The sequence below is a fragment of the Canis lupus genome, chromosome 22 (assembly GCF_048164855.1).
Source record: "Canis lupus baileyi chromosome 22, mCanLup2.hap1, whole genome shotgun sequence".
NCBI classification, from domain to species: domain Eukaryota; kingdom Metazoa; phylum Chordata; class Mammalia; order Carnivora; family Canidae; genus Canis; species Canis lupus.
The window spans coordinates 1,056,304-1,069,234 of record NC_132859.1 but is presented as its reverse complement, the minus strand read 5'-3'; the positions used below and the strand labels follow the sequence as shown (position 1 = coordinate 1,069,234).

The 12,931-nt window shown below is 35.2% G+C and overlaps 1 protein-coding gene across 1 annotated transcript in view; it reads left to right on the top strand.

Moving 5' to 3' along the window:
* The window catches only part of RSRC1 (arginine and serine rich coiled-coil 1), a 398,138-nt gene that overhangs the window by 9,178 nt on the left and 376,029 nt on the right, over nucleotides 1-12,931 (top strand). Inside the window, exons 3-4 of the mRNA XM_072792094.1 lie at nucleotides 1,096-1,291; nucleotides 2,058-2,183. Coding sequence (XP_072648195.1) covers nucleotides 1,096-1,291; nucleotides 2,058-2,183 — 322 coding nt within the window. The remainder of the gene's footprint in view (nucleotides 1-1,095; nucleotides 1,292-2,057; nucleotides 2,184-12,931) is intronic.

Sequence of the window (12,931 nt, the reverse complement as noted above, 5' to 3'; positions counted from 1 at the left end):
TGTAAAGAAAAAAAAGCTACCCAGTTTTCACTTAAATATTATCACTTGTTTTCATTTTTGTTCTTAGTCATATGTACACACATACAGACACAAACACATGTATATATACATATATATGTATTTTTTTAAAGGGGTGGAGTGGCAGAGGGAGGGGGGGAGAGAGAGAATCTTAAGCACGCACAGGCTACATGCCCAGCACAGAGCCTGACATAGGGCTCGATCTCACAACCCTGAGATCATGACCTGAGCAAAAATCAAGAGTTGGACACTTAATCTACTGAGCCCCTGGGTGCCCTATATAGGTACATATTTCCTTAAATTGTCTCTGTAGATATGGTTTTAATAATGTTCTAATGGATATCTTCATGAGTATAGATTCCTTTTAAGAAAAACTTCTCAGATATATTCTTAGAAGTAGGATTGCTTTGTCAAAAAAACAACATTTTCATGACTCTTTAAATTGCTTAATTGCCTTCTGGAAGGATTATACTGTCACTTTATATAGGAACTAGCAGTGTGCAGAGTTGACAGACTTCACAATAACCTGACCAACTTTAGTACTTAAGTGAACATTTCCTCCCTCAGATTTCACCAGTGAAATGATGATACTGCATTGTTTCACTTTGTACTTCATTGATGACTAATGAGGTTTTAATCATTTAAATTTAGAATTTTTAGTTAGAAAAATGTAACTCTGAAAGATAGTAAGATACTTTTTATATATAAGGAATGTGGAAATGAAAGATTAGTGGCTGATCCCTAACCTAAATCAGGTATTATAAAACTAATGATAAGTGCAACTTAAAATATAAGAAAGTTATAATGAGCAGTTCTTAGGATTGAATCTTTTGAGAGGCATTTGAAAAAATTTGGACAAATTTAAACTGTTCATAAGCTGTAAAAACAGTTAATTGATAATCCTGGAAGGCTATATCTTAGAGCTATTTCTTTTGTCAAATAAGCCAGGTACATTTAAAGTTTTACTTTAGACAAGACTTTATAAATTTTTACGAAGTTCTACAAAAATTATTGTGTTAAATTTCATGCATTATGCCATTATGCTAGAACTAATTTTCTTTGAATTTAAACCTAGAGAAATGGGACGCCGGTCATCAGATACTGAAGAAGAAAGCAGAAGCAAAAGAAAAAAGAAACACCGTAGACGGTCATCTTCAAGTAGTTCTTCAGATAGTAGAACATATAGCCGAAAGAAAAGTGGAAGGAAGTCAAGATCAAAATCAAGATCTTGGTCCAGAGATCTTCAGCCTCGCTCTCATTCATATGATAGAAGGTGATTTTCATAATTTTTACTTATATAGCAATGAGAGTAACATTCTTTAGAGTATATATGTTTTTGTACTTTAAGTTTTTCTGGGTAAAACATTTTCTTTTGATAGTTATATGTTTATGAGGGTTAAGTCCCAACCCAAAAGTTTGTTTCTTATTTAATTTTTTAATTTTTGAGTTATGTTATATTGAGTATGTTACTTGAGTATGTTATATTACTTTCAGATATACAATCGAATTATTTGACACGTTTATACATTATGCTCTGTTCACAAGTGTAGCTCCCATCTGTCCCATTACATCGCCATTACAGTATCGTTGACTGTATTCCCTATGCTCTGCTTTTTATACCTGTGCCTTACCCATTTCATGACCGGAGGTCTGTATCCCTCTTTCTACTTCACCCACTGGGCCCAACCCTTCCCTCCCCCAAAGGTTTTCCTTTTGGCAAGGCCCAGTGCATGGGTCTAGTATCTTCTTCCTTTGTCTGTTCTTTGTAGATGTAGATATAAACTGCTATAGTTCTCATAACATATTATCTGATAATATTTGGAAGGATTGTATAATACTGAGCACCTCTAATGTCTTAATTAGTAGCTGATCCAGTTACGAAATTAGGAATTCGTCATCTGATTCTTCATTTTATCTCTATTTTCTTCTAGGAAGGATTGAGAAATAGTAAAAATGAGATAATTCTTTAGAATCTGGATGATTTTAATACTCATAAAAATTTTTTTATAGCTATGATACTTGATTATATTTTATTTCAGACGCAGGCATCGATCAAGCAGTAGCTCTTCTTATGGCTCTAGAAGAAAACGAAGTCGAAGTCGTTCAAGGGGTCGAGGGAAATCCTATAGAGTTCAGAGATCTAGGTCAAAAAGCAGAACAAGAAGGTATGCCATATCAGATATTTATTGCTTTGTAATAGACGATTTCCAAATTTTGTGATCTAAAGCAACAATCTCTTACAGCCTCATGATTTTATGATTTTGAATGAGTTCAGCTGTCAGTTCTAGTCTCACCTGGGGTCACTCATCCTCATTGGCTTCTCATTTTCCAGTAGGCAGAACTGGGCTTTTTCACATGATAGAGGAAATTTTTGAAGACTGTAAGTGAAGAACCTGTAAAATCTTTCAAGATCTTGCCTCAGTGTGTTATTGTTATGGAATGAGTTGTGTCCCCTCATAAATTTGTCTGTTGAAGCCCCAGCCCCAATTTAATTACATATATATGCATGTGTATATATATATATATATATATATATATATATATATATATATTTTATTTTTTTTATTTTTTTTATTTTTTAAAGATTTTATTTGTTTATTCATGAGAGATACAGGCAGAGGGAGAAGCAGGCTCCTTGTGAGGAGCCTGAAGTGAAACTCGATCCCAGTATCCTGGGATCATGACCGGAGCCAAAGGCAGATGCTCAACCACTGAGCCACCCAGGTGCCCCTAACTATATTTAAAGGTAGGGTCGTTATGGAGGTATTTGAGATTAAATGAGGTCATAAGGGTGGAGCTTTAATCCTGTAGGGCTGGTGGCCTTCTAAGAAGAGGAAGAGAGAGATTTTTCTCTTTGTGTGTGCACGCAGAGGAAAGGCCATGTGAAGACACAGTGAGGTAAATATCCACCTTTTCACCCAGGAAGGCAGTGATTACCAGGAGCCAGATCAGCTGGCATCTTCATTTTGGACTTCTAGCCTTCAGAACCATGAGAAGTAAATTTCCATTATTTAAACTGTCCAGTCTGTAGTATTTTGTTATTGCAGCTGGAACAGACTAATACACAGCTAGACTAATACACTGCAGACTCATACTGCACCTGTGTTTTCTTGCTGTGCTCAAGAGTCGATAATGAAGAGAATAGCCTATCTGAAGTCAGTTGTACGTTTGGGCAGTGGTAGAAAATTTGGTTGAATAGGATGGGGACTATGGTATTGATGGACTTGATAAAAGTAGGCTTTCAGAAATTTTTGAAGATTTTTGAGCAGAAAAATGTTAGGATTAAAAGCATTTTAGGCAATTTCTTTTCTCTGCTTCGTTCTTCATACCTGTATTAGGCTCTGCTTGTGGGGCATATTAGGCTGGTTTTGTTATTTAGGCACAGAATTTTATAAATCACTGAATCTGAAGTTGGATGACAGCAGTTTACGTTTAAATGTTTAGCTTTCTGGCCTTGGTGTTATTTGGCCTCAGCCTCCTGTCGTTTTGTCATATTCCATGGATAAGCCACTCTGGTGTTACGTGTCCCTGAGTTGCTAGCTTTGTTTCTTTGAACATGCTCTTTCTTCCACTTTCTTGCACTATCTACCCTTTAATGTTTAGTTTGACTTAACCTTTAGTTTTTCTCAGTCCTTTTTTGATTTTGTACCTTTTCACTCCCAGGTCAAATTTAATCCCTCCTTTTTGACCCCCCCATCACATATAGTTCCTGATTTTTAACACTTGTATTTTGAATATTATGTTTCGTTATTCTCATATAATATAAATTCTTGCAGGAGGATCCTCTTATTACCTAGCAAAATGCCTTGCTTAGTAAACGTGCCTTGATTTAAGTGAATGTTTAATTGGGGAAATGAAGTTGGGTAGAATGCTTGGTTTTGTAGCAAGAAAAGTTTTATTGTTTTATTGATTTACAGAAGGAAAGCTTTATTTTGGATGTATTGATTTGTCTAAAAAGAGGCGGATTACCAGAAAACAATTTCAATTGAAGTTTCCCATCAGTGGGAACAAAAGTAATAATACATACTTTTTATGGTCCTTTTTAGTTTATAAAGTGGTTTTACATAAACTCCCATGTATTTTCAGTCATTTATAGTTTGATTTCAAGCATCAGTGTTTTAATGGAGGGAACTTTGGTAACCTTTGGAAGGGCTTGGGGATTGAGGATGCTGTCCTTGATTATTTTGACTTGAAGCATGGCAGCTGGTTGTTTGCTCAGAAGTCACTGGAAATTTTAGGTGCTCTTTCACTTTGTAGCACTGCAGTGGGTGATTCTCAAGATACTCACCTGGAAGCTGTTTTTCTGCCCAGTTACCTAGCTTGGTCTCCAAAGGGAAATCTGGAAATACTAATTTCTTTTCCTTTGCAGTGCAAGGAAGACCTTAAAACGTGTATCAGTGCTGTCTAGTCAATGACCAAATATCTAGCACATACACATTTTGTAGTTTGGGTTTTGTAACTCTGTCAGGGTGCCATGCATGGTAATACTTTTATTCTGTATATCAGAAAACAAGTTCAGGGATTTATTCAAAACTTAACTAGTTCACTTCTTTACTTCATTACAGCTAGTTTCCTCAAAGTGTAGGTTCCTTTGTTTTTGTTTATATTTCATTTTAAGTTTTTTTTTTATCTCCCTAAATTCAAAAATTTTATTTGTCCTCCCCTTTATTTTATTATTTTATTTTTTAAAATATATTTATTTATTTTTATTAATGTCTGCACCCAACTTGGGCCTGGTACTCATGAGCCTGGAACCAGGAGTTGCATGCTCCATTGACTGGGCCAGCCAGGTGCCCCTCCCGCCCTTATTTTAGTAGGTGAAACATTTTTTTTTTTTTTAAGATTTTATTTATTTATTCATGAGATACACACACACACAGAGAAGCAGAGACACACAGGCAGGGGGAGGAGCAGGCTCCATGCAGGGAGCCCGACGTGGGACTTGATCCTGGGTCTCCAGGATCACACCCCGGGCTGAAGGCGGCACTAAACTGCTGAGCCACCGGGGCTGTCCAGTAGGTGAAACATTAATAAAGTTCCAACAGACACCACTATACTAAGAAGGTATATGCAGAGAAATAGCACTCCCCTTTCTCCTTTCATCTTGTTCGTAACCACTCTGTAGGTAACTTATCTTATTTGTGTTTTAGCTTTCCTCTCTTTCTTTTTAAACAAAGTAGTATTAATCTGTGGCATACTGTATTCTTTTGTACTTTGCTCTTTTTGTTGACTAATACACCTTGAAAAGCACTCCATGTCCATCAATGGTAGTCTTTCTCATTTTTTTTATGGCTGCTTAGTTTCTCATTGTATGGCTGTATCCTAATTTGTTTAGTCTGTCTCCTAGTTATGGACATTAAGGAGACTTCCCAAATTTTGCAGTTACTAAAAAGCTGCCACGGATAACCTTGTACATAAATATTTTTGTATTGTCAGAGGTATATTTTCAGGGTAAACTCCTAGAAATAGGATTGCTAGAGAAAAAGGTAAATTTCTAGTTTTGATAGAAATTGCCAAATTCCTATCAGTAATGTATGAGACTTCTGTTTCCTCACAGCCTCATCAATAGGATGTGTTGTCCTATTTAAACGTTTCTAATCTGATAGATGAAAAATGATTTTCTAGTGTAGTTTTGGTTTTCATTTCTTTTTATCATATGTGAGTTTGAACATATTTTTATGTTTGAGGGCTACTTTTCCTTTTTTGTGTGTGAATTTTCATGTCTTTGGGATTTTTGATATTTTTTCTTTAATTTTTTAAAAGATTTATTTATTTATTTATTTATTTATTATTTATTTGAGTGAGATAGAAAGTGAGCAAGCACACAGGGGGAGAGGGAGAAGCAGACTCCCTGCTGAGCAGGGAGCCCGATGTGGGGCTCGGTCCCAGGACTCCGGGATCATGACCTGATCCAAAGGCAAACGCTTAACTGACTGAGCCATCCAAGCACCCCTTTTTTCTTTAATTTTTAAGAATTACTTACTAGGTAGATTAACCCTTTACTGGTAACACATAAGGCAAATATTTTCTCTTAGTTTTTCAGATGCCTTTCGGCCTTTGTTCATGCTTATTTGTTGGCCATGCAGAAGCTTTTTTATGTGGTCAAATTTATCACTCAGTCCATCTTTCCTTCCATTCCTCACATTCAAATATAGAGATTCTTTCCTTAGACCCAGATAAAGAGGAATTCACTGATGTATTTTTCTAGCATACCTTTTTATTTCATTTTTTCGTTTATGTCATTCGTACATGTGGATTTATTCTTGTCAGTGATATGAGGTATGGATCTCTTGTTTTCTTTTTTCAATTGGCTATTGTCACATCACCATTTATTAAAAAGTGCATCTTTGCCCCAGTGATTTATGATGTCCTCTTTATTGATATACTAAATTCCATTACTACTTGGGTCTTTTTCTTGTCTATGCATATTCCACGGGTCTAATTTGCATTTATACACTAGTATCGCATTTCTAACTATAGAAACTTCACTGTGTGTATATACATGTATTTTTAGGGAGTTGGGGGAGAGGCCGAGGGAGAGAGAGAATCCCAGGCAGGCTCCACAATCAGCTCAGAGCCTGATCTTGTGACCCTGAGATCATGACCTGAGCCAAAATCAAGTCAGTCATCTTAACCCACTGAGCCACCCAGACACACCAGAAACTTCACAGTATACTTTAATGTTGAGTAGGGCTGAGTCCCCCTTTGACATTTACCTTTTCTTTTTCAGTGTTCTTTTGGCCATTATTTTCATGTGAACTGTTTATTTTTTTCATATAAACTTTGATATTAACTCATTTAGGTCCATTAAAAAAGCTTTTTGGTGCCTTTATTGGGAGTTTATTAAACTTATAAATTATGGAGAACTGACATCTTTATCATGTTGAGTTGTTCAAAGAGCAGAGGGATGATTTTTCCTTTGTTGTAGGCAAGGTGTTTTGCAATTCAGGAGTATTTTTAAAGTTTTTCTTGTATAAACCTTGCTTTTTTTTTTTTTATTAGCTCAGCATTATTATGTCCTTTACAAAGCTGTGTATTTTTTTTTTAAACACACAATGTTACATTAGTCTGTACAACATAGGGACTCCACAAATTTATGTTATGCCAGGCTCCCCACAAATGTAGCTATCATCTGACTATTACAATACTGTTGACCCTGTGCTGTACCTTTCATCCCCATGAAGTATTCATTCCATAACTGGAAGCCGGTACCTCTCACTCCTTTTCATCCATTTTGCCCCTCCCTCAACCCTCTCCCCTTTGGCAAACATCAGTTTGTTCTCTGTATTTATGGGTTTACTTCTGCTTTTTTATGTTTGTTTGTTTGTTTTTTTAATTCCTCATAAAAGTGAAATCATATGGTATTTGTCTTTGATTTATTTCACTTAGCATAATACCCTCTAGGTCTTGCAAATGGCAGGATCTCATTCTTTTTTTTTACGGCTGAGTAATATCCTTTTGTTTGTGTGTGTGTGTGTGTGTGTTGTGTGTGTATACATATATGATACTTTTATTATTAATTTTTTGAGGAAATTGCATAGTTTTCCAGTGACTGTACTAGTCTGCATTCCCTCATGCATGCAATAGTGCTTGAGGGTTTCCTTTTCTCTACATCCTTGCCAATCTTATTTCTTGTCTTTCGATTCTAGTCATTCTGACAGGCGTGAAGTGATATCTTAATGCGGTTTTGATGTACATTTCTTTGTTGGTGAATGATGTTGAGCATCTTTTCATGTGTCTTTTGGCCATGTGTATGTCTTCTTTTAGAAAACTGAATCCTCTTGCTCATTTATTAATTGGATTATTTACATGCGAGTGTGTGTGTATATATGTTTCAGTGTTGAGTTGTAGAAGTTTCTTTATAGATTTTGAATATTGTCTCATCAAATATATTATTTGCAAATATCTTCTCTCATTCAGTAGTTTACCTTTTTGTTGATGGTTTCCTTCACAGTGCAAGAGCTTTTTATTTTGGTGTAATCCCAAAAGTTTACTTTTGCTTTTGTTTCCCTTCCTTGAGAAGACTTTTGCTAATAAGGCTGATGTCAAATTATTGCCTATGTTTTCTTCTAGGAGTTTTATGGTTTCAGTTCTCACATCTAGGCCTATAATACATTTTATTTTTGTGTATAGTATAAGAAGGTGGTCCCATTTCAATTTTTTGCACGTAGCTGTCTAGTTTTCCTAACACCATTTGTTGGAAAGACTGTCTTTTCACCACTGTATTTTCTTGCCTCCCTTGTCATGGATTAAAGCATATAATCATGGGTTTATTTCTGGGCTCTATTCTGTTCCATTGATATATGTGTCTGTTTTTGTGCTAGTACCATACTCTTTTGATTACTATAGTTTTCTAGTATATATTGAAATCAGGGATTGTGATACTTTTAGTTGATTTTTCCCCCTCCAGAGTGCATTGGCTCATTAGGGTCTTTTGTGATTCCATACAAATTTTTAAGATTGTTTGTTCTAGTTCTGTGAAAAATTTTGTTGGTATTTTGATAGGGGTTGCATTAAGTCTGTAGATTGCTTTGGGGAGTATGGTCATTTTGACAATATTTGTTCTTCCAATTCATGAGCATGGAATACCTGTTTGTGTCATCTTCAGTCTTTCATCAGTGTTTTATAGTTTTCAGAGTATGGGTCTTTTTACTTTTTTGGTTATGTTTATTCTTAGGTATTTTATACCTTTCAGTGCAATTGTAAATGGGATTATTTTTCATTTCTTTCTGCTACTTCATTATTAGTGTATAGAAATGTAACAGGTTTTTGATATTAACTTTGCATCCTGAGACTTTATTAAATTGACTTATTCTAGTAGTTTTTTGGTGGAGTCTTTAGGGTTTTCTATATATAGTGTCATGCCCTCTCAAATAGTGGCAGTTTTACATCTTCCTTACCAATTTGGATGCCTTTTATTTCTTTTTCTGATTTTGTTGTGGCTAGGACTTCCACTACTATGTTGAATAGAAGTGGTAAGAGTGGACTTCTTTGTCTTGTACCTGATCTTAGGGCACAAGCTCTCAGTTTCTCAGTTTTTCAACACTCAGTATGATGTTAGTTTTGGGGTTTTCATATATGGCCTTTCTTAGGTTGAGGTATATTCCATCTGAACCTACTTTGTTGGGGTTTTTTATCATGAATGAATGTTATACTTTGTAAAATGCTTTACTGCATCTATTGTGATCATCTGTTGTTATGATCATAGGGTTTTTATCCTTTCTCTTGTTAATGAGATATGTCACGTTGATCAATTTGTGAATATCAAACTGCCCTTACATCCCAGGAATAGATCCCATCCAATAATGGTGAATGATTTGTTTTTAATGTATTGTTGGATTTGGTTTGCTAATATGTTGTTGAGGGTTTTTGCAGCTATGTTCATGAGAGATAATTGCTTGTAGTTCTCTTTTTTTGTGGTGCCTTTATCTGGTTTTGGTATCAGGTAATGCTGGCCACATAGAATGAATTTGGAAGTTTTCCTTACTCTTCTGTTTTTGGAATAATTTGAGAAGAATAAGTATTAACTCTTCTTTAAGTGTTTGGTAGAGGTGGATCCCTGGGTGGCTCAGCAGTTTAGCGTCTGCCTTCAGCTCAGGGCATGATCCTGGAGTCCCCCGACCGAGTCCCACATCAGGCTCCCTGCATGGAGCCTGCTTCTCCCTCTGCCTGTGTCTCTGCCCCTCTCTCTGTGTCTCTCATGAATACATAAATAAAATCTTAAAAAAAATAAATAAATGTTTGGTAGAATTTACCTGTGAAGCCATCTTGTCCTGGACTTTTTTGTCAGGAATTTTTTTTTTTAAGATTTTATTTATGTATTCATGAGAGACACACAGAGAGAAAGAGAGAGAGAGGCAGAGACACAGGCAGAGGGAGAAGCAGGCTCCATGCAGGGAGCTTGACATGGGAGTCAATCCCAGGTCTCCAGGATCATGCCCTGGGCTGAAGGTGGTGCTAAACCACTGAGCCACGAGGGCTGCCTGTGTTTATCAGGAATTTTGTGATTATCTTTTCAGTTTCATTACTAGCAATCAGTTTGCTCAGAATTTTTATTTCTTCCTGATTAGTTTTGGGATGTTACGTTTCTAAGAATTTATCCATTTCTTCTAGGTTGCCCAGTTTGTTGGCATGTACTTTTTCATAGTATTATAACCCTTTGTATTTCTGAGTTGTAAGTTCTTATTTCTATTTCTTCATTTCTGATTTTGAGTTCCCTCTTTTTTTATTTTGCTGAGTCTGGCTAAACATTTATCAATTTTGTTTATCTTTTTAAAGAACTACCTACTGGTTTTGTTGATCTCTTAATTATTTTAGTCTCTATTTTTGCTCCAATTGTTGTTCTTTCCTTTGTTCTACTGGCTTTGGTCTTTGCTTTTTGTTTTGTTTTGTCTTTTAGCTCCTTTAGGTGTAATTTTAGGTTGTTTATTTCAGGTTTTTCTTGCTTCTTGACTTAGGTCCATATTACTATAATCTTCTCTCTTAGAACAACTTTTACTGCATCCCAACGATTTTCAACCATTGTTTTCTTTTTTTTTTTTTTTTTTAAAGATTTCATTTATTTATTCATGAGAAACACAGAGAGAGAGAGAGGCAGAGATATAGGCATAGGAGGAAGCAGGGTCCATGCAAGGAGCCCAATTGGGACTTGAACCCAGGAGTCCAGGATCACGCCCTGAGCCAAAGGTAGATGTTCAACAGCTGAGCTATCCAGGTGTCCCATCCATTGTGTTTTCATTTTAATTTGTCTGTGTGTGTTTTTATTCCCTCTTTGATTTCTTGGTTCACCCATTCATTGTTTAGTAGCATGTTTTTTTAATCTCCATCTATTTGTGTTCTTTCCAGATTTTCACTTGTGATTGATTTCTAGTCTCACAGTGTTGTGTTTTTGAAAACATGTATGTTATCATTTTTGTCTTTTTGAATTTATTCAGACTTGTGACCTAAAATGTGATCTGTTCTGCAGAATGTGCCATATATACTTGGAAAGAATGTGTATTCTACTGTTTAAGGATGGAGTGTTCTGAATATGTTATGTTAGGCCTGCCTGGTCTGACGTGTCATTCATAGCCACTGTTTCCTTGTTGACATCTGTCTGTATAGTCTATCCATCCATTGATGTAAGTAGGTGTTAAAGTCCTCTATGGTTATTGAATTACTGTCAGTTTCTTCCCTTATCTGTTCATAGTTTATATATTTTGGTGCTTCCATGTTGGGTACATAAATATTTACAATTGATATGTCTACTTGTTGGATTGTTCCCTTTATCATTGTGTAGTGGCCTTTTTTGTTTGTCTCTTAAAACATTATTTGTTTTAAAGTCTAATTTGTTAGTACTGTTACCCCAGCTTTCTTTTTGCTCCCATTTGCATGGTAGATGTTTATCTGACCCTTCATCTTCATAGGTCTTTAGTTCTGAAGTGAATCTTGGGTAGGCAGGATGTTGAGTCTTTTTTTTTTTTAATCCATTCTGTCACTATATGTCTTTTGATTGGAGCATTTAGTCCATTTACATTTAAAGTAATTATTGGTAGGTATGTACTTATTGCCAATTTGTTACTTATTTAGTGGTTGTTTCTATAGTTCCTCTGTTCCTTTCTCCTCCTTTTGCTCTCTTTTTTTATAGTGTGATGGTTTTCTGTAGTGTTATGCCTAGACTCCTTTTTCTGTATTTTTTGTGTATTTATTTTAGATGTTTGATTTGTAGTCACAATGAGGTTCATATATAACATCTTATGTATATATAGCAGTCTGTATTAAGTTGATGGTCACTTGAACCCATTCTAAAAGCACTAAATTTTTACTTCTCCTCCTTCCATGTTTTATCTATATGAATTAATACTATACATCCTTTATTTTGTCAATCCTTTGAGTGAGTTTTATAGATATAATTGATTTTATTGCTTCTGTACTTTGAACTCCATACTAATTTTTAAGCGATTAATCTATTACTTTTATTATATGTTTGTATTTACCTATGAAACTTTTTCTTTTCTAATTTTTCATGCCAAATGATAGCTTTTTCTTTCAAAGAATTGCCTTTAATGTTTCTTATAAGGCTGGTTTTAATGGTAATGAACTTGGACTTTTGTTTGGGAAATTCATTCTCTCTCCTATTCTGACTGATAATCTTGCCAGGTAGAGTATTCTTGGTTTCAGTTTTTTTTTTTTTTTTTTTCTTTCTTTCAACACTTTGAATATATCATTGCCACTCCTTTCTGGCCTGCAGTGTTCCTCCTGAAAGAGTTACAGCCTTATGGGGTTTTCCGTGTTTGTAACTATTTTCTTTTCTCTTGCTGCTTTTACAATTCTGTTTATCATACTTTGTGCCATTTTAATTATTATTGTCTTGGTGTGGACCTCCTTGTGTTAATTTTTTTGGGGGCTACTTCCTGGATCTGAATGTCTGTTCTCTTACTCAGATTAGGGAAGTTGTCAGCTATTAATTTTTCGAATTTCTTATCCCTTTTTTTTTCTCATTTAGAGTTAATTTTATATATGATATAAATGTCCATCTTCATTTTTTTTTTTTAAGATTTTATTTACTTATTTGAGAGAGAGAGTGATAGCAAGAAAGAGTAGAAGGAGGGGGAGAGGGAGAAGCAGACACCTTACTGAGCAGGGAGCCTGAGATCATAACCTGAGCCAAAGGCAGATGTGTAATGAACTGAGCCACCTAGGCACCCCAACTTCATTATTTTGTATGTGGATATGGTTTTCCCGACTTTTTTTGAAAAGACTATCATTTTTCCATTGTGTAGGCTTATTAACATTATGAAAATCATTTCACCACATAGACAAAGGTTTATTTCTGGACTCTCTATACTTTTCCATATACTTTTCTATATGTTTGTATGCCAATACCAGTGCTTTGATTAATATAACTTGTAATATATTTTGAAATCACAAGTGT